We start from the raw sequence: 21,377 nt of genomic DNA on the forward strand, positions 1-21,377 counted from the left end.
CTGGGTACATGACTCAGAGTGTAAACTTCACTCTACACTTTTGGTCAGCTCAGTCTCACCCACCCAGGAGACGGCATCTTGAGTTCTCCTTCGTGATCTGTTTGGCTTCGATAAAATCTCCAGCCAGATAATGCATCATGAGCACTGAGAAAGCCAGATCCCCAATGAACAAAAGGTTTGCAGCATCTGATTTCCCTGCGTTTATTTAAAATTCTCCTCTCTCCCCAGCTCCCCCAAAAGAACAGACTCCTTGCTGGGATATGGTTCTGGTAGCACAAATAAACCCTCCAACACCAAATACCCAAGTGCCATTCTTCACCTGTGAGACAGACTATTTGACTGCGCTCGGGCCAGTGGTGTTATCATAGCCAAACCCTGATCCGAATCTCACTCAACCTTCATATGTAATTTACTGCAGGGGGTCTCTGAGCTGTGGTGGGAGTGGGAAGACAACCTGATTTTTTTTTTTGTCCTCCCCAATTCTGAGGCTCTGACCAGCAATAGAACTGGGGCTTTCTGGTTCCTACCAATACCTTCAGAAACACTGTAGGAAGTGAATAAAGGCCAGAATTTTACAGCCCCCCACCCCCCCCACCTCACTGGGGGCAGCTTGACAGGAGGAGGGGGAGTGTAAAACTGGGTGCCATGGCGTTGCCTACCCACCCCTGCTTGGATTTAACTCATGGTGGAGGAGTTGTTGGGCAGCCCGCCTTCCCATGTATGGCCACTTAAGGGTCTCCTCCCACCAAGGCTGGGTTTTTACCCACGGCAGCAAGTGTGAATGCCATGTGGTGAATACAGCCTGGTTGTGGGCTGAGGGGGAGGGGGGGCCCTGTTCAGGAACCCTGTACCAAACAGAGGCCCCCTCCCAAGGCAGCCCACCCCATGATCCCTCCCGCCCTGACAAATGCGGGCCCTGCCCACCCCGGTGAAACCCCAGACTTGAGGTTCAGTCCATAGCGTCTCTTCGGGGGCTGTTTGCCTACCACCTCTCCCCGGTGGTGCTGCTGGGGCGAGAGAGCTGCTGTCTATTGGATTGACTGGCAGCCCTGGGAGGTGGGACTTCCTCTCATTTGGGGGTGGAAGTCCCACCTTGAGCCGTAAAATGGCCATGGGATGTCCCAGCCGAGCAGAGGCAGGTTCACCCCCAACTTTTCAGCCACGAAGCAAGGCCACCCCCTCTTTGTAGAATTCTGGCCAAAGGTGGGAGGAAGAACCCAAAATACATAAGAAAGCAGGAAATAAGACATTGCCATTCAGCCCCATAAGCCTGCCCCATCCACTGATCATGTATAATCTTATCATGAGCTCTATCCCATTAATTTAATCCTGTAAGGTAAATTTTGTACAATACTGTCTCATTCTCCAGAAGTCCATCTCCCCACAGCTCGTGTTAGACCTGATTGACTCTTCTCCCCCACCAGCTCCTCTCCTTAGCAGCAGTGGAACCATCAGGTCTCATGGAGTGATTAAAGAAATATGACAAATTCTGGAAGTAGGAATTTGAAAAGCACAGAAAATACTGAAGATGTTTCGGGCTAAACCCTGACACCGATGATGCTCCTCTGATTTAAAGTCTCAGCAGAAACAACAAGCTGTTTTTCATTCTAATGCTGACTGAAATGCTGCACTTTTTCTGCTTTTAGCTTACCTTTGTCTGAACCATCATCGGTCTCTGGTCTCTCAAATGTTCCAGGGTAGCAGCTATATCTATCTCCTTCGCACCTGCAAACAAACCACAAACTGAAGTGACATCCAAGTGCTGCACCATTCCTGCAAAGGCTGTCAATCTTGCCAGATCAAATTCTGCTCCTTCTCAAATGAAAGATTAGTTCTTTCGCGCAGAAGATTGGAAATCACTGGCCAAATACATGCTTTCATTAATCCAGTGATGCCATGAAGATTTCAGTGAAGTATAATGATGACCATTGCTATGTCCACGCAAACCCCAGTCCCACATGCAATGTGGTTGACTCCCAATGACCCCTGAAGTGGCCCAGTGAACCACACACTGGGATCACCTCCTTAGGTTTGGGTATTAATTGCCAGCCTTGCCAGCGACGTCCCATATCCCAAGAATGTTTTTCTTTAAACTGTACTCTTGGCTACTCAAAATTTTGCTCCCTGTAAACTTGCATTACTTTAGGAGCTTTTGAGCTGTACAGCACTTGAAATACTGACTATTGTTGGTGCTGGGAGTAGCTTAAAGTGATAAATTAAGAGCATTCTACAACTTTATGTGCCTGTTTCTTTCCCCTATAATAAACCTAACAACACTAGATAACCCTGGCGGAAAGTAACGGAAGAAAATGAGAAGCATGCTTACTCTACATCACAGCTCTTCGAGTGGAGCAGACCATGTGGAAAGTCAGTAGCAGCAGTTAGATTCTGGTACTGAGTTCTCTATGTATTGCTGCTGTGCTCCATTATCGTTGCTCTGTAAACTGCGGACAATCTATCAGGAGGTCCACTAATGCTGTTTTCCAACTGTTTCACATTGACGGTGATCAATCAATAATTATCAGCGTTACAATAATCGCCTTGTTGAATCCCGAAAGCCTCCTTCTCAGCTCCTGTCCTATTATCTTTTTGTTCTAATTGTGGCCCAAATCGCTTATTAATGGAAGCCAAAATGGGAACAACTCACTGAGCATTTACCTAATTACTGCAAATATATCTGCTCTATCTTCTTCTGTCATTTCTTTTTTTAAAAAAAGAACTACACATCGCACATAAATATTCATTAAAAATAAATTTCCTGCCTCTGGTGACGTGTGTTTCACGGGATGTGCAAGTTCCGAGCACTGTGCATTTAATTGCCATTGTGGCATTTCCGCTAGGTTTAAAATGGTTAGGATTTACAGTGCTGGTAGAGAGGGTGTTAAGATTCCAAGGTGCACTCTTTGCAAGCGACACAGCCATGTGACCTGAATAAATACAAATGTATTAAACAGTTTCTGGGTCATTATGCAAAGGCGAAGTGTGTGCAATTGGCAACTCGAGGGATGATAAACGCATTTTATTTGTGTTTGCTCACATGAGGGCTGTTACAGACATCCTAAGACTGATTTTAATTCCTGGTGGGAGTTGCACATGCTGAAGATGGGGTGTGAGGTGGTCAGCAAACCATCTGGTCCCCTTGTCAGCCACCCAGCCAAGCTGATGGGAAGCAGTAACTAACTGGCGGGGGAGGGATTTTTGGGTGGCAGGCGAGGGTGGCTGAGGAATTGTTACCAGAACTCACGTAAGTGATTGGGAGGAAATGGCAGCCTGGAGAAGGGAATGGAGCTCGAGCCGGGTGTGGCACAGGGTTTCCTTGTGGGGCCCAGGGCAGCATTCAAGAGCCACCAGGTCCTCTCGTCACCAAAGACAAGCCAGGCCGGCTTGCTTGCCCAGGCCTGGGGTTCAAATTACAGCCGGGCCCTGCTGACAACATTGGAGTTCAGTTTGCATATTTAAAGGGAGATCCTACTGCCTCGTGGCAGGTGTACCCCTCAGTTGATCGAAAGGGTAGATTAAAGTCGCCACAATCAGAAAGGCAGTGAGATTGGTAGGGAGGGATAAGCCATCCATTTGAACTGCCTGCCTGTCCATCGGTAGGATTCCATCGGGTGAGCAGGGTCAAGAGTTGGCCCTCTTAGCATCAAAGAGGCACTTGGGCGTGAGGAAAGGTACAGCAATAGTTGCAGAACACGCCTCCTTCCAGTCAGAAATGTATCGACCTAAATGAGTCAGAGCAACGTTTCTATTTTCCACACTAGTTATTACTATGGCCGGTCTGAGCAAAACTGTCAATTTAGCGTCAGCTTTGTGCTGCGGGTAAATGCAAACCAGAAACTAGATTGCGGCTCTCCCAATTCATTTTACATAGGAAACACGCAGCCACGAGAGCTCCAATGCATCTGGTTAAACTGGATTTGAGCCAGGTCTCCCAGAGATACAAGTGCTCCTAAGATATTTGAATTTAAGAGCAAACAACTTCATCAGGAAATAATGAGTATGCAAGTGACTCCATAACCTGTGAATCTGGTATTTCTAAGCTCCAAATAAAAAGTAATGAACGGTTGATCAGTACATTTGATGGTTGAATCATATCTTGCTCATATTTATAGAACAATTAAGACAGAGTGCCGCTCTGTGATTGCAGTTTCTGCATTCTACAGCTGACGCCACATTCTATATCCTCAGGAGCATTGCTAAACTAAAGCATTCAGGTCAAAAGGAGCGAATCTACTGGATTCACTCCTTTTGTTTTGGACTGCATTTGAAACTATTCTTAAGTACAGATAAGATACTCATCCCATTGATTCATCCTTTCATTAAAATCCTATGATTTCCCTATCAAAGTGCCTAACTACTCAGGAGAGTCTCCCTCCAGGGCCCTGTACAAAACCATTCAATGCTTTGCTTGGCTGCAGCGGCAATGGCAGGTGGCAGCCATGTTGGGGATGCTGCTGCCCTGCCAATTAGAGTGGGCAGTTCGTGGGAAGGCCAGGAGGTTAAAAGCAGCCATGGATGACAAAGTTTGATGCAGTGCTTTTGATGGTGCAAGTTGGCTCCTCAGATTTACCTCAAAACAACTGTAGAGAAAATTACTTGGGCTCTGTGGTGAACCTGCCAGATGTGCATTAAAGACTGTTCAGTTTCTCGAGAAAGAAATTTAAAATTCCAGGCCTGAATGGAAATAGGCCCCTTTAACAAACTCCTTAATGAACTCAAGGGGCATTTCATTGGCGCTGACCATGTTTCCTGCTCCCTCCCACCTGACAGAACTGTCCCAGAAGCATTGGGCTACCTAGATGATCTCTGGGGCCGCAAATTTTAATTCCCACCCGCACCGGGTCCTGACCCCACAACCCTTTAAAAATTCGGCCCATTATCTCTGTTTTTCTTGCCACGGATGTTGCCTGACCTGCAGAGTATTTTCACGCTTCTGTTTTTATTTCAGATTTCCAGCATCCGCAGCATTTTGCTTTTGTAGTCATTTATCGTCTTGCTGTTCATGGAGTATTTCTGCTGCTATCATACTTGCCCACGCAACACCAGACATTGCATTTTAGAAAAAAATGCTATAAAATGCTTTGATGATGTGATAAGGCACAAAATAAATACACCCATTTGTTTCTTTTATGAATACCACATTATTAGAGGGGTGTGATATCGTGGTTCAGTGGGTAGTATTCTCACCTTTGAGTCAGAAGCTTGTTAGTCATAACCTTGGGGCACAATCTAGGCTGACATTTGGGGCAGGTTTTTCTGGTCGCGGGGATATGTCGGGCGTGCGTCCTGATGTCACCCCGCGTCATTTGGATTTTCAGTTCTGCAGACGCGCAGCTGAATCGGCCATGCGCCCACTGAGCTGTCGACGGCCTATTAAGGCCATTAAAAAACTAATTAACTTGATTGATGGACCTGCCCGTCCAGCCTTAGGGTTGGCGGGCAGGCCAGTAGTCTAGGCGGGCATCGGAAAAAGCATGAAACCTCATCCACGGGTGGGATGAGGTTTCCTGAGGGCTTTTAAATGTTTTTCAAATGTTTAAATGAAAGTTAAGGACATTTCCCAACTCATGTGACAGTGTCACATGAGGGGACATGTCAGGGAAACTTTTTCATTACCTTTCTGTCAACTTTTTATTTGGAGCCGATCTCCCTGAGGCAGCACTTTGCCTCAGGGAGATCCGTGCACTCTTTCGTGCGCATGCGCAAAACAGCGCACTCCCGCCTGAGGGAATCTCACCCCCGCCCGCACAGGGAGCACATGGCGCTTCCTGGCGGACGTCACACTGGGCAGGCCTTAATTGGCCCGCCCACGTAAAATGGCGGCGCACCTCCCCCGACTGGGGGTGCCAATCGGAAGCCTGGCCACCGGCGCCCACTCCCGTACTCCCCCTCCTCCCCGACGAGGGGAAAATGTTCCCCTTGAGCACAGAGCTTGAGGGAGTGCTACACTACTGGAGATGTCGTCTTTCAAGTGAGATGTTAAACTGAGGCCCCATCTACCCTCACAGGTAAAATATACCAGATCACTATTTCGAGGAATAGCAGGGGGAGTCCTGGCCAATGTTTCTACCTCAATCAACATCATTAAAACAGATGATCTTCTCTGTGGGAGCTTGCTGTGTACAAATGGACTGCTGCATTTCCTATAACAACAACTACCCTTCGAAAGGTAATTAATTGGCTGTAAAATGCTTTGGGATGTCCTGAAGTCATGAAAGAGACCATATAAATGTAAGCTTTTATTCATTTTTATGGGATGTGGGCTTCGCTGGCTAAGCTAGCATTTATTGCCCATCCCTAATTGCCCTTGAGAAGGTGGTGGTGAGCTGCCTTCTTGAAGCGCTGCAGTCCCTGTGGTGTAGGTACACCCACAGTGCTGTTAGGAAGGGAATTCCAGGATTTTGACCCAGCAACAGTGAAGGAACAGCAATATAGTTCCAAGTCAGGATGCTGTGTGGTTGGAGGGGAAATTCCAGGTAGTGGCGTTCCCATGTATCTGCTGCCCTTGTTTTCTAGACGGTAGCAGTCGTGGATTTGGAAGGTGCTGCCTAGGGAGCCTTGGTTAGTCCCTGCAGTGCACCTTGTAGATGGTAGACTCTGCCGTCACTATCCGTGGATGGTGGAGGGAGTGAACGTTTGTAGAATGGGAGCCAATCAAATGGGCTGCCTTGTCCTGGATGGTGTCAAGATCCTTGAGTGTTATTGGAATTGTATTCATCCAGATAAGTGGAGAGTATTCCATCACACCCCTGACTTGTGCCTTATGGATGGTGGACAGGCCTTGGGGAATCAGGAGGTGACTTACACGTCGAAGGATTCCTGGCCTCTGACCTGCTCTTGTCTTCAGTAGTTCCTTCTTTGCTGACGATTTGTAGCAAAGTCTTAAACACGTTTTTACCACAAATACCAATCAGAGGAGACATTCAACCACATGAATGATTCTGTTTCTTTCAATGAAATGAAAAAGGTAAAAAAATGAATTAAAATACTCTCAGTCTCCTGAATGCTGTAAAACACTTGATATAAATTACTTAACATTTTCTTTTGTGATTTTTAATGTCTACTGACCTTTGCTCCTTCAATTAGCATAATCCCTCCAAATAGGCTCTCATGTGTCAATGGCTGCTCATAAAGATGCCAGCAATTTAAGCATCCAAATTACAGGCATTTGAAACCATTTTACACTGGATCTTCCCAGCATTGGCAATTCCCTAGCAGGTTTACCCTCAGGTAGGCTCAGACTGGGAAAGATTCATCTGCTGAAAATGGGTGGTGATAGCTCATGTCTCCAATCACATAAAGCCGTTCTCTGCATGAAAACATCACTCTGCTAATCATCAGGTGTTTGATGAACAAGCAAGCTATTTCTAGCTGATAACATGGCTAGAAGGAAATAAATACTGCCAGCACTTCTGGTTTGTTGAACATTTTTAATGTCCCCTCCCTTCACTTTAACAGATGAACAAGGGCAGACAGGTAAAGACAGGTTATCCACACAACTGTGATGCCTCGTAGATCTCAATTTCCCACCGCATCTCCTGGGAGAGGCCAGGTCAATTAAGGAGGAATAAAATGAAGAAATTTCCTCTTCGAAGCCTTTAAAAATATGAAAGGTTTTGACAGAGTGGATACAGATTCTTGTGGTGAAGAGCATAGCTAGAGGCCACAAGATAGTCAACAAGAAACTCAGTAGAGAACATATGTTTTTTTCTCCTTATTTTTTTCATGGGATGTGGGCATCGCTGGCAAGGCCAGCATTTGTTGCCCATCCCAAATTGCCCTTGAACTGAGTGGCTTGCTCAGCCATTTCAGAGGGCAGTTAAGAGTCAGCCACATTGAACATGTACATACATACATACAAACATACGAATTACGAGCAGGAGTAGGCCACTTGGCCCCTCGAGCCTGCTCTGCCATTCAATAAGATCATGGCTGATCTGACTGTAACCTCAACTCCACATTCCCACCTTCCCCTGATAACCTTTCACCCCCATGCTTATAATGAATCTAACTACTTCTGCCTTAAAATATTCAAAGACTCTGCTTCCACTGCCTTTTGAGGAAGAGAGTTCCAAAGACTCACGACCTTCTGAGAAAAAATTATTTCCTCATCTCTGTCTTAAATGGATGACCCTTATTTTTAAACAGTAACCCCTAGTTCTAGATTCTGCCACAAGAGGCCACATCCTCTTCACATCTACCTTGACAAGAACCTTCAGGATCTTCTAAACTCCAGCAGATACAAGCCTAGCTTTTCCAACCTTTCCTCATAAGACAATACACCCATTCCAAGTATTAGTGTAGTAAATCTTCTCTGAACTGCTTCCAATACATTTAAAACCTTCCTTAAATCAGGAGACCAACATTGTACACAATACTCCAGATGTGGTCTCACCAATGCCCTGTAAAACTGAAGCATAACCTCCCTACTTTTGTATTCAATTCCCCTCGCAATAAATGATAACATTCTATTAGCTTTCCTAATTACTTGCCGTACCTGCATACTAACCTTTGCGATTCATGCACTAGGATACCCAGATCCCCCTGCATCTCAGAGCTCTGCAATCTCTCACCATTTAGATAATATGCTTTTTAAAAATTCTTCCTGCCAAAGTGGACAATTTCATATTTTTCCACATTATACTCAATTTGCCAGATCTTTGCCCACTCACTGAACCTATCTATATCCCTTTGTGGCCTACTTATGTTCCCTTCACAGCTTACTTTCCTACCTATCTTTGTGCCATCAGCAAATTTAGCAACCATACCTTCAGTCCCTTCATCCAAATCATTTATATGAATTATATTATAAAAAGTTGAGGTCCTAGCACTGATCCCTGTGGCACACCACTCGTAACATCTTGTCAACCAGGGAATGACTCATTTATACCTACCCTCTGTTTTTTGTTAGCTAGCCAATCTTTTATCCATGTCAATATGTTGCTCCCTACAACATGAGCTTTTACTTTCTGCAGTGACCTTTGATGTGGCACCTTATCAAATGCCTTCTGGAAATCTAAGTACAGTACATCCACTGTAACTGTACATCTGCTTTATCCACAGCACATGTTACTTCTTCAAAGAATTCCAATAAATTGGTTGAACATGGTTTCCCTTTCACAAAACTATATTGACTCTGCCTGATGTTAGATCATATCCCACAGGATTGAAGTTTTCTTTTACAAAATGGAAGGATTTGGCATGATCTGGACATGTGGATGCTAACCTGGGATTTTTTTTTAAAAGGTCATACGTTCACCTTGGAACTGTCAACAAGCAGGCCCCTTCCAAGAAATCACCTGACCTGTATGGTACTTGAGAAGGAGTTGTTTGTTTGTGTTGACCTGCAAAGCATTTTAATTAATGAAAAGCTGGGAGACAAAAAGGCAATTGCAACTTAAGTTGTGAACCTGCTTGTTTTGAAGGCAGTCTTGTTGGAGAAGAGGCTGAGAAAGGAAGGCTACCTTGACTGGCTCCCTCTCTCTAGCTTGCCTAGAATTGTGTGTGGCTATCAACCTGTAGCCAGAGAGCCTTTATCTGGGTGTAACTAGTCTGCACTTGGACCTGCAAAGCTGAGACCAGTGGTGAGAACTTCCAGGTTGACAGTGTCGAGATCCCGCAGACTATATATTTTATAATGCCCATCCTCCAAAGCCCATCTCTGCAGAGAGACTCTATCTGTTTGCCCTTTGTTTGTCTGTGTGTGTGTCTGCGTGTGTGCTGGGGGAATTCTGTAGGAAGAGATAAATAGTTATACTTCCCAATTACAATCGTGTATTAACCAGTACTTGCAACTTGTTAAAAGAAGTTTTGTTTTAAAATAAATTAATCATTCTGGGTTTTTGAAAGAAGCCTGGTCAGAGTTTCTTTTCTCCTGGGCACTAGAGGTATAGATTTAGGTATAGATTATAGCTGGCCATTTTGGGGGCAAACTTAAACATTTAAATTAATGGTGCAACCTGCGGAGCAGTGGGGCTTGATAATTCGCACACTCCTCCCAACCCAGTTGTAACACTGATTAACTTGAATTTTTCCAAGTGCCCTGCTGTAATGTCCTTAATAATAGCTTTTAACATTTTCCCTAAGAAGGATGTTAAGCTAAGTGGCCTGTAGTTTCCTGCCTTCTGTCTCCCTCCCTTTTTGAATAAAGGAGTTACATTTGCCATTTTCTAATTTAATGGAACCTTCCCCGAATCTAGGGAATTTTGGAACATTAAAACCAACGCATCATTTATCTCATGAGCCACTTCTTTTAATACTCTAGGATGAGGTCCATCAGGACCCGGGGACTTGTCAGCCCGCAGCTCCAACAATTTGTTCGGTACCACTTCCCTGGTGATTGTAATTTTCTTGAGTTCCTCCTCCCTTCCATTCCCTGATTTACAGCTATTTCTGGGACGTTACTTGTATCCTTTATAGTGAAGACCGATGCAAAATACCTGTTCAATTCATCTGCCATCTCCATATTTTCCCTTCTTAATTCCCCATGCGCACTTTCTATAGGACCAACGCTCACTTTGTTAACTCTTTTCTTTTTTAAATATCCAAAGGAATTCTTGCTATCTGTTTTTATATTTCTAGACAGCTATCTCTCGTACTCTGATTTTTCCCTCCTTACCAATTTCTTTGTCATTCATTGCTGTTTTTTATATTCTGTCCAATCTTCTGACCTGCCACCCACCTTTGCACAATTATATGCTTTTTCTTTAAGTCTGGATGGAAACATCCCAGATTTGCATTAAGTGCAGTGGCAGGAAAAAGGACATTTTAGCCGCTGACCACAATGGCGGCTTTTCGCACAGTATCATCCCATTACCACCTCATTAATTATACAGCCACAAGAAGCACGCCATTTCACTGGCGGGCAGACTCCGAGTTGCCCGCCATGCCATTACCTCACCGCTTCCTCACACAAGGCCCCGTATTTAAACTACAGGTGCTGCACTCTTTTCAATGCTTGCAACCTAGAAGGGCAATGGCTTAGGCATGCCCCAAAAGCCAAGAGGAGTGCAGCCCCCCGATTCAGTAACGCATCCCTGGGATGCCTTCTGGACACCGTGGAGGCCCGCCTCTATGTCCTCTACCAATGGTCTAGCCACAGGAGGCCCATCAGTCCCACAACTCCGGCTTGGGAGGCGGTGGCAGAAGTGGTCTGTGCTGCACACAAAAGGTCGGCCATTCAGTGCAGAAAACGGATGAATGATCTCATCCCTGCCACCAGGGTAAGTCAACCATCTCATCACTCTAAACTCACACACTCACAAGGCCTTCACGCATTCTCTGGCACCTCTCTCGCTGCCAGTGCAAGGGGCATCACCACTCACTCTCTCACACAAACACTTACATCACCATCTGGCTTCATCTTCTATGGAGACTGCCTCCTCAGCCCTCACCAATTTGAGACCACTTGCACAGATCAACATGTGCATCCACACACACGCTGATACCTCCCCTTCCCCAATACAGCTCTCACCCTGCAACCTCTTCCCTTGCCTGAGGTCACTTCTCTCCCTTCCCCAAGTAAGCCCTAGCCCTGCAGCTGTTGAAAAGCCAACTCTGCCTTATGGTTGGTCTGGTAGAGACCTGCCTGTGAGCCCCCTAAAAGTGATGTGGTGCTGCCTGCGAAACCTGGCGCTAATGACCATGAGTGCTGCCTGAAGAAATGAAGGCAAACCAACCTTGAAGTCCCGAGTGAAGTGCAGCTTGCCAGGCACATGTCGCTTATGTACAGTTGTGAAACACGTTGGTGTGCAAACACGCCGAAGTGCCCAAATGATCCAGCAGGGGGGGGGAGAGGGTAGGAGTCTGGTGAGCAGGGCTTATAATGGTATGCAGATGTATTAAAATGATGTGCCGGTGTCCGGCGGCAGGAATTGCAGCCCGCCATTCTCGGGCAGAGCAGACGATCGCAAACTGGTTTCACGACGTGGTAAACCGATTTTTGGCCTTTCGGCCATATTGTCTGCTCACGCGTGCCATGATGCCCAATGCCAACTGGGATGGAAAATTCCACCCACTATCTTTAACTTTTTTTAGTTAACCATAGATGGTGGGTCCTCCCCTAGGAATTTTTTTTTTCTTGTTGGAATGTATCTATTCTGTGTATTCAGAAATATACCCTTAAATGTCTGCCACTGCATCTCTCTTGACCTATCCCTTAACCTAATTTGCCAGCTACCTCTGCTTTCATGTCTTCATAATTGTCCTTATTTAAGTTTAAAATGCTAGTCTTGGACCCACTCTTCTCTCCCTCAAACTGAATGTAAAATTCAATCAAATTATGATTGCTGCTACCTAGGGGCACCTTCATTATGATGTCATCACAGAATCACATAGTAGGAGAGGCCCTTTGGCCCATTGAGTCTGTATCGACACAATTAATCCTTTCTCATTGCACAATATCAGGACTAGTATCGCCTGCTCTCTGGTTGGCTCCAGAACATGCTGTTCTAAGAAACTATCCCAAAAACATTCTATTTCAAAAATGAGCAGGGAGAGCGTGGAAATTTAATTTAAAAAACAAGTGGGGAGAGTGTGGAAACTTCATTTAAAAAAAATGAGCGGGGAGAGTGTGAAGATTTCATTTTTAAAAACGAGCAGGGAGAGCGTGGGGACTTCGTTTTAAAAAAGATTGGGGAGAGTGTGGAGACTTCATTTTGAAAAGTGAGTGGGAAGACCATTTGATTGGTGAGAATTTCTAGTCTTTAAAGTAAAATTAAGGTTTTTAGCTTGTGTTTAGGTCTCTATTCCTTATTTTCCTTTTCTTAAAAATAGCTTGTTAAGTATTAGATCAATGCTGGTGTGTAGAAGAATTAATTACAGTAAAGTGTAAAGAGCCAGGGTAATCTTCAAGTTTAGAAAGCAGGGATACGAGATCAATTAATTAATAAATCAAATAAAATACAATAGCGATGGCAGGACGGGTGATGTGTTGCTGCTGCAGCATGTGGGAGGTGCTAAACATAAAGGTGATCCAGAGCGGACACATCTGTAGCAAGTGTTTGCAGCTCGAGGAAATTTGGATCTGAGTTAAGGAGCTGGTGTCTGAGCTGCAGACTTTGTGCCACATCAGGGAGGAGGAAAGTTACCTGGACACTTTGCTCCAGGAAGCAGTCATGCCCCTCAGATTAGGTAATTCAAATTTGGTCTGTGGTCAGGAATAGGAGGGTGTGACTGCAGATGAGGCAAGTATGGGGACCCAGGAGATAGTGTTAGAGGAGCCTCAGTCCCTGAACCTGTCCAACAGTTACGAGGTTCTTGCAAGCTGTGTGGACGAGAGCGGGGACTGCTGGCAGGATGAGCAAACTGACCATGGCACCATGGTACAGGGAGCCATTCAAGTGGGGGTAGGAAATAGGAAAGTAGTAGTGGTAGGGGACAGTTTAATTAGGGGGATAGATACTGTTCTCTGCAGCTGCGAGCATGAGTCCTGAAGGCTGTGTTGCCTGCCCAGTGCCAGGGTTAAGGACATCTCCTCAGGGCTGGACAGGAGCTTGGGGCAGAAGATTGCCATCGGCGTGCGGGGGTGGGCCCGAAAGAGCGCAGACCCCAGCTCTCCCTCCTACCCCCGCCCGCTCAGGTAGCGCTGAGTGCTATGGATCGCGTGTTACGCTGGGCAGGCTTTAATTGGCCCGCCCGTGTAAAATGGCGTCAGGCAGCCAATTGTGGGCAGCGATTGGCTCCATGCCTGCCTCCACCCGCTCCCGCCCAGCCCGCCCAACATAGGTAAGATTCAGCCCTTGGAGTGGGAGGGGAGGGATCCAGATGTCGTTGTCCATGTTGGTACCAACGACATTGATAGCACTAGAAAGGAGGTTCTGCTGAAAGAATTTGAACAGTTGGGGGCTAAATTACAAAGCAGAACCTCCATGGTAATAATCTTGGGATTACTACCTGAGCCACAGGCAAACTGGCATAGGGTGAATAAAGTCAAGGAGTTAAATGCAAGGCTCTAAGATTGGTGTGGGAGGAATGGGTTTCAGTTCATGGGACACTGGCACCAGTACTGGGGTAGAAGGGAGCTGTTCCAGTGGGGCGGGCTTCACTTCAACCGTGCTGGGACCAGTGTCCTGGCGAATCGAATAACTAGGACTGTAGGTAGGGCTTTAAACTAAAGAGAGCGGGGGGAAGGGTTCTGGAGAGGGGATACATAGGCTTACAAAGCAAAAGGATATGGCAGCCTTGCAGGGCAGCCATTTAGGTAATGATATCCAGAGTGTGACAGGAAGGGACAGAGTGTCCAAACATAAAAAAAAGCAGCAAATAGGGTCAAAGGGGGAAAAAATGGTAAAAGGACAAAATTAATGGCTCTTTACTTAAATGCACATAGTATTCAGTAAAAATAAATGAATTAACAGCATAAATAGAGGTTAATGGGTACAAAGAGATCAAAACTGGGAACTAAATATTCTGGGGTATGTGACTTTTTGAAAGGACAGGCCGGAAGGAAAGGGTGGTGGGGTAGCTTTGTTAGTATGAGATGGAATAAGTACGATAGCAAGAAAGGATCTTGGATCGGAGGATGTAGAATCCATATGGGCGGAGGTAAGAAATAACAAGAGGAAGAAGATACTGGTGGGAGTATGCCATAGGCCCCCTAACATTAGCTATACTGTAGGATAGAGAATTAATCAGGAGATAATAAGGACATGTAAAAAAAGCAGTACATTAATCATGGGTGACTTTAATCTTCATGTAGACTGGGAAAATCAAATTGGCAGAGGTAGCCACGAGCAAGAATTCATAGAGTGTATTCGGGACAGTTTTCTAGAACAATATGTTGTGATTCCAACTAGGGATCAGGCTATTTTGGATCTGGTAATGTGTAACGAGGCAGGTTTAATAAAATATCTCAGAGTAAAAGATCCTCTAGGAAACAGTGACCATAATATTGTAGAATTTAGCCTTCAGTTTGAGAGTGAGAAACTTGGGTTGGGAACAACTGTGCTAAACTTAAATAAGGGTAATTGCAAAGGAATGAGGGCAGAGGTGGCTGGAGTGGGCTGGGACAGGAGTTTAGCAGAAACGATTGTTGATGAACAATAGCAGACATTTAAGAAAATAGTTCATAACTCACAACAAAGATGTTTCCCAGTGAGGAAGAAGGATTCAAGGAAGGGGATAAACCAACCATGGTTTACTAAGGAAGTTAAGGATAGTATCAAACTGAAAGAAAAAATGTTCAGCGTGGAAAAGATTAGTGGTAAACCAGAGGATTGGGAAAGTTTTAAAAACCAACAAAAAATGACCAAAAAATAAAGAGGGAGAAAATTAACATTGAGGGTAAACTAGCAAGTGATATAAAAACGGACAGTAAGAGCTTCTTTAAATATATAAATAGGAAGAGAGAGGCCAAAGTGAACATAGGCCCCTTAGAGAATGAGGCTAGTGAATAATAATGGGGAACCAAGAAATGGCAGAGGAATTGAATAAATACTTTGCATCAGTCTTCATGGTAGAAGACACTAATAGCATTCCAAAAATACTAAATAATCAAGGGGAAAAAGGTTGGGGGGCTGGGTGCGGCGGGCGGGGGAGGGAATAAATACAATAACCATCACTAGACAAAAAGAACTAGGGATACTAATGGGGCTAAAGGCCAATATGTCCCCTGGACCTGATAGGTTGCATCCTAGGATATTAAAGGAAGTAGCTACAGAAATAGTGGATGCACTGGTGGTAATCTTCGAAGAATCCTAAGATTCTGGAAAATTTCTAGAAATTTTATTCAAAACGGGAGGGAGGCAAAAAACAGGTAACTATAGACCAGTTAGCTTAACATCCGTTATTGGGAAAATGTGATTTCCATTATAAAGGACATAATAGCAAAGCATTTAGAAATGCATAATATAATCAAGCAGAGTCAGCATAGCTTCATGAAGGGGAAATCATGCCTGAAAAATGTATTAGAATTCTTTGAGGAGGTAACAAGCAGGATAGATAAAGGGGAACTAGTAGATGTAATATATTTGGATTTCCAAAAGGCGTTTGATAAGGCACCTCACATAATGCTACATAATAAGGTAAGAGCCCATGGTGTTGGTGGAGGTATATTAGCATGGATAGAGGATTGGCTAACTAATAGGAGACAGGGAGTTGGGATAAGGGGGGCATTTTCAGGATGGCAACCTGTAACTAGTGGAGTACCACAGGGATCATTGCTGGGGTCACAATTATTTACAATATATATTAATGAATTGAATGTACCATCACCAAGTTTGCGGATGACACAAAAATAGATGGGAAGGAAAGGGGTGAGGATGACACAAAGAATCTACAGAAGGATACAGAAAGGTTAAGTGAGTGGGCAAAAACTTGGCAGATGGAATAACAAGGGGTAAAATGTGAGGTTAAAATCTGCACACTGGCAGCAAGAATAGAAGAGCTGAATAGTACCTTAATGGAGAAAGACTGCAGAAAGCTGCAGCACAGAGGAATTTGGGGGTCCTCGTGCATGAATCACAAAAGGCTAGTATACAAGTTCAGCAGATAATAGGGAACAGCAAATGGAATGTAGGCCTTTATTTCAAAGGAATGGAGTATAAAAATAGGGAAGTCTTGCTAAAACTATACAAGGCACTAGTTAGACCACATCTAAAATAATGTGAACAATTTTGGTCCCCTTATCTAATGAAAGATATACTGGCATTGGAGACAGTCCAGAGAAGGTTCACTAGGTTGATCCTGGGTATGGAGGGATTTTCTTATCAGGAGAGGTTGAGTAGGTTGGGCCTGTACTCATTGGAGTTTAGAAGAATGAGAGATGAAGTTATTGAAATATATAAGATTCTTAATGGGCTTGACAGGGTAGATGCTGAGAGGTTGTTTCCCCTTATGGGAGAGTCTAGGACCAGAGGGCATAATCTCAGAGTAAGGGGTCGCTCATTTAAGACAGAGATAAAGAGGAATTTCGTCTTTAGAGGGTAGTCAATCTGTGGAATTCTTTACCGCAGAGGGCTGCGGAGGCTGGATCGTTAAGTATATTCAAGGCTGAGGTAGACAGATTTTTAATCAGGAAGGGAATCAAGGGTTATGGGGAAAAAGCAGGAAAGTGGAGTTGAGGATTATCAGATCAGCCATGATCTCGTTAAATGGTAGAGCAGACTCGATGGGCCGAATGGCCTACTTCTGCTCCTATGTCTTATGGACCTCCATATCTAGGCTACCTTTGCCCATCTGATTTTTTCATTCTATATGTAGATTAAAATCCCTCATGATTATCGCCGTACCTTTCTGACAAGCTCTGATTATCTCTTCCTTTATACACTGCCCTACCATGCAGTTACAATTAGGGGACCTGTGCACCACTCCCACAAGTGACTTCTTGCCTTTGTAATTTTTTATCTCTACCCAAAACCCTTCCACATCCTGGTTTCCTGAATTTAGGTTATCCCTCTTGACTGTGCTAGTACCATCATTAATTAACAGAGCATTCTCTCCACCTTTTCCTAGCTTTCCTGTACTTCCTAAATGTCATGTATCCTTCAATATTCAGGTCCCAATCTATGTGATCCTGCAGCCATGTCTCTGTAATGGCTATCAAGTTGTACTTATGCATTTCTCTCTGCGCTATCAGTTCATCTGTTTTGTTTCGAATGCTATTTGCATTCAGATACAGAGCCTTTAGTTTTGTCCTTTTATTTTTGTAACCTCTAGCCTTATCTGCTAATTTACTCTTAGATATGTACTCTCTATTCCTTCATGTCATGTTCTGTTTATCATTTCCCATTTAATACCTTTCTCTCTTGCCTTGTCTCTATTCTTTGATTAACCACTTCTCCCAAATTTGATCCCTTGCTCCCACTATATAATTTAAAACAATCTTTACTTCTTTAGTTATGTGGCTCACTAGGACACCGGTCCCAGCACGGTTTGGGTGTAGGCCGTCCCAACAGTACAGCCATCGCTTTCCCTAGCATTGGTGCCAGTGCCACACAAACCGGAACCCACTTCTCCCAAACCAGCCCTTGAGCCACGCATTCATTTCTCTAATCTATTTTCTCTATGCCAATTTGCACATGGTTCAGGTAATAATCCAGAGATTATTACCTTTGAGGTTCTGCTTCTTAATTTGGTGCCTAGCTCCTCATACTGACTATGTAGAGCCTTCCTTTCTCGTCCTGTCTATGTCGTTGGTACCTACATGGACCACGACCACTGGATCCTTCCCCCTCCCATTGTAAGTTCCTCTCCAGCCCTGGCCACATATCCCAGACCCTGTCACCAGGCAGGCAACACAGCCTTCTGGACCTGCTGCAGAGAACCCTGTCAATCCCCCTCACTATACTGTCTCCTACCAACACTGCATTCTTTTTTGCTCCCTCCACTTTAATGGCTTTCTGTACCACGGTACCATGGTCAGTTAGTTCATCCACACTGCAGCCCCCACTCTCATCCAAGTGAGCTGAAAAGACCTCAAACATGTTGGACAATTGCAGAGGCTGAGGATCCTGCACTCCTGCCCTCTGGGTCCCCTTACCTGCCTCAGCTGCAGTCACGCCCTCCTGTCCCTGACCACTATCCAAATCAGAAGACCCTATCTTAAGGGTTGTGATCGCCTCCTGGTACAAAGCACCCAGGTAATTTTCCCCCTCCTTGAGGTGTCCCAGTATCTGTAGCTCGGCCTTCATCTCAATGACGCTGAGTCGAAGCTCGCTGAGCCGCAAACACTTACTGCAGACGTGTTTGCTCCAGATCACAATGGCAACCAGGAGCTCCCACACGTTGCAGCCGAGACACATTAACTGTCCTGCCATCCCTAACGTGTTTTAGTTATTTACTTAGTTATTTTATTCAATTACTTATTTTCCTTTTATATATTTTGTTAATCTTATCGCAAGTTCCTATACTACTTTAAACCTTAGGAATAGAATAGACATTAACCACTTGCCAAATGCTCACCAAACAGCTAGCTTCTTCCCATGCAGTAAAGTAAGAACCAATTCCTGCAGTGTGAAAATGTTAGAAAAAGCAAACCTCCTTCCCCTCTTCACCTAACTCCCTCAACTCACCAAACTCCCAGCACTCAGTTGCAGTTTTATATCCCCGCAACCCCGTCAATGGAGCATGTAGTGGCTCCTATGGCCCACCTGGTCCTCTGCTGGAAAGCCACATTCTTTAGTTAACCACAGATGGTGGGTCCTCCCTTTAGAATTTTTCTTCATAGCAGGAATTTACTTATTCTGAAATGTCCCCTTAAATCATAACTTTCAAACAGGAATTGTGTGTAGTTGAAGGGACAAAAATGTGCAGGGCTATGGTGAAAAAGTTGGAGAAGTGAGACTAATTGGAAAAATCCTTCAGAGTCAGTGCTGGCCTGGCAGGCTTAAAGGCCTCAGTCAGTGCAGCATGGTCCGCACGCAGTGGGGAGCCACTCCGACCGTGGGAAAATACCAGTGCCATCACAAAATGGTCCCTAAGTGTGCTCTCAATTGCCCAAGTTAGCTGTCTGCCTCCGTGGAGTGGGCAGCCAACCCTGGTCCCGCTCACCCCTGGGAAAGTCTCCTGAAAGCAGGAATGCATAGGGGAGCCATTACGATGTGGTGCCCCCTATTTTCCCGGACCAATACAGCTCATAGAACCACACTGCACTGACTGAGGCCTTTTAGCCTGACAGGTGAGTACTGATTCTCTGAAGGATTTTTCCAATTAGTTCCACTTCTCCAGCTCTTTCACCATAGCCCTGCACATTTTCGCCCCTTCAACTACACACAATTCCTGTTTGAAAGTTATGATTTAAGGGGATATTTCAGAATAAGTATATTCCTACTATGAAGAAAAATTCTAAAGGGAGGATCCACTATACGTGGTTAACTAAAGAAGTTAAGGAAAGCACGAAACGTAAGGAAAAAGCATGTAACTGCGCAAAGGTGAGTGGCAGGTCAGGTGATTGGTCAGAATATAAAGAACGGCAGAGAATGACTAAAAGGTTAATCCGGAGTAAGAAATTAGAGTATGAGAAGAAGCTAGCTAGAAATGTAAAAATGGAGAACAAGGGTTTCTACAGATATTTAAAAAGGAAAAGAGTGAGTGCTGATCCTCTGGAGAGTGACAATGGGGAGTTAATAGTAGATAATAAGGAAATGGTGGATGAAATGAAACAAATATTTTGCTTCTGTCTTCACTATAGAGGATACAAAAAACATTCCATTAATAGTTGTAAATCAGGAGAGGGCAACTTGGTGAAATTACAATCACTAGGGAAGCAGTACTGAGCAAACTGATGGAGCTGTGGGCTGACAAGTCTCCGGGTCCAGATGGACTTCATCCTTGGGTCTTAAAAGAGGTGGCTATTGAGGCAATAGATGCCTTTATTTTAATTTTCCAAAATTTGCTAGGTTCTGGAAAGATTCTATCAGACTGGAAAGTAGCGAATATAGCCCCTCTGTTCAAGAAGGCAGGGAGGCAGCAAACAGGAAACTATAGGCCAGTTAGTTTGATGTCTGTCGTGGGGAAGGTGTTAGAGTCAGTCATTAAGGAGGTTATAGCTGGGCACTTAGAGAAACTCAAGATAATCAGGAAGAATCAGCATGGTTTTGTGCAAGGGAAATCATGTTTAACCAATTTATTGGAGTTCTTTGAAGGAATAACAGGCACTGTGGATAAAGGAGAACCTGTAGACGTGCTGTACTTAGATTTTAAGAAGGCATTCGTAAGGTACCACATTAATTACTGTAGAAAATAAAAGCTCATGGTGTAGGGGGTAATGTATTAGCATGGAAAGAAGGTTCGCTGGCTGGCAGCAAACAGAGAGTATGCATAAACGGGCATTTTTCTGATTGGCAGGAGTCCCACAAGTATCTGTGCTGGGGCCTCAACTTTTTACAATTTATATCAATGACTTAGATGAAGGGAGTGAAGACATGATAGCTAAATTTGCAGATGACACAAAGTTAGTTAGGAAAGTATGTTGTGAGGAGGACATAAGGAGGTTGCAGACAGATATAGATAGTTTGACTGAGTGGGCAACAATATGGCAGATGGAATATAATGTGAGAAAATGTGAAGCTCTTCACTTTGGCAGGAAGAATAAAAAAAATCAGAGTATTGAATGGAGATCGGCTGCAGAATTCCGAGGTGCAGAGAGATCTAGGTGTTCTGATGCAAGAGTCACAAAAAATTAGTCTGCAGTACAGCAAATAATTAAGAAGCCTAATGGAATGCTATCCTTTATTATGAGAGGAACTGAGCATAAAAGTAAGGATGTTATGCTTCAGTTATACAGAGTATTGGTGAGACCACATCTCAAATATTGGGTGTAATTTTGGTCTTCTTATTTAAGGAAGGATGTAAATGCGTTGGAGGAGGTTTACTAGATTGATACCTGGAATGAGCAGGTTGTCTTATGAGGAAAGGTTAGACAGACCAGGCTTGTTTCC

General features: G+C 44.5%; 1 protein-coding gene and 1 long non-coding RNA gene across 3 annotated transcripts in view; one reads left to right on the top strand and one right to left on the bottom strand.

Annotated features, from left to right (window-relative positions):
- The window catches only part of LOC144676939 (uncharacterized), a 191,670-nt gene that overhangs the window by 48,751 nt on the left and 121,542 nt on the right, over positions 1 to 21,377 (top strand). The window lies entirely within an intron of this gene.
- Positions 1 to 21,377, bottom strand: part of ptprn2 (protein tyrosine phosphatase receptor type N2) — a 1,029,555-nt gene that overhangs the window by 12,185 nt on the left and 995,993 nt on the right. The window contains exon 22 of one of the 2 annotated variants that reach the window (XM_078537232.1): positions 1,652 to 1,725. In XM_078537232.1, the coding sequence (XP_078393358.1) occupies positions 1,652 to 1,725 (74 nt within the window). Of the gene's footprint in view, positions 1 to 1,651; positions 1,744 to 21,377 lie in introns of both variants that reach the window. The other variant, XM_078537231.1, reaches the window with a different exon arrangement.

The sequence above is a fragment of the Cetorhinus maximus genome, chromosome 3, assembly GCF_964194155.1.
Source record: "Cetorhinus maximus chromosome 3, sCetMax3.hap1.1, whole genome shotgun sequence".
Lineage (NCBI taxonomy): Eukaryota > Metazoa > Chordata > Chondrichthyes > Lamniformes > Cetorhinidae > Cetorhinus > Cetorhinus maximus.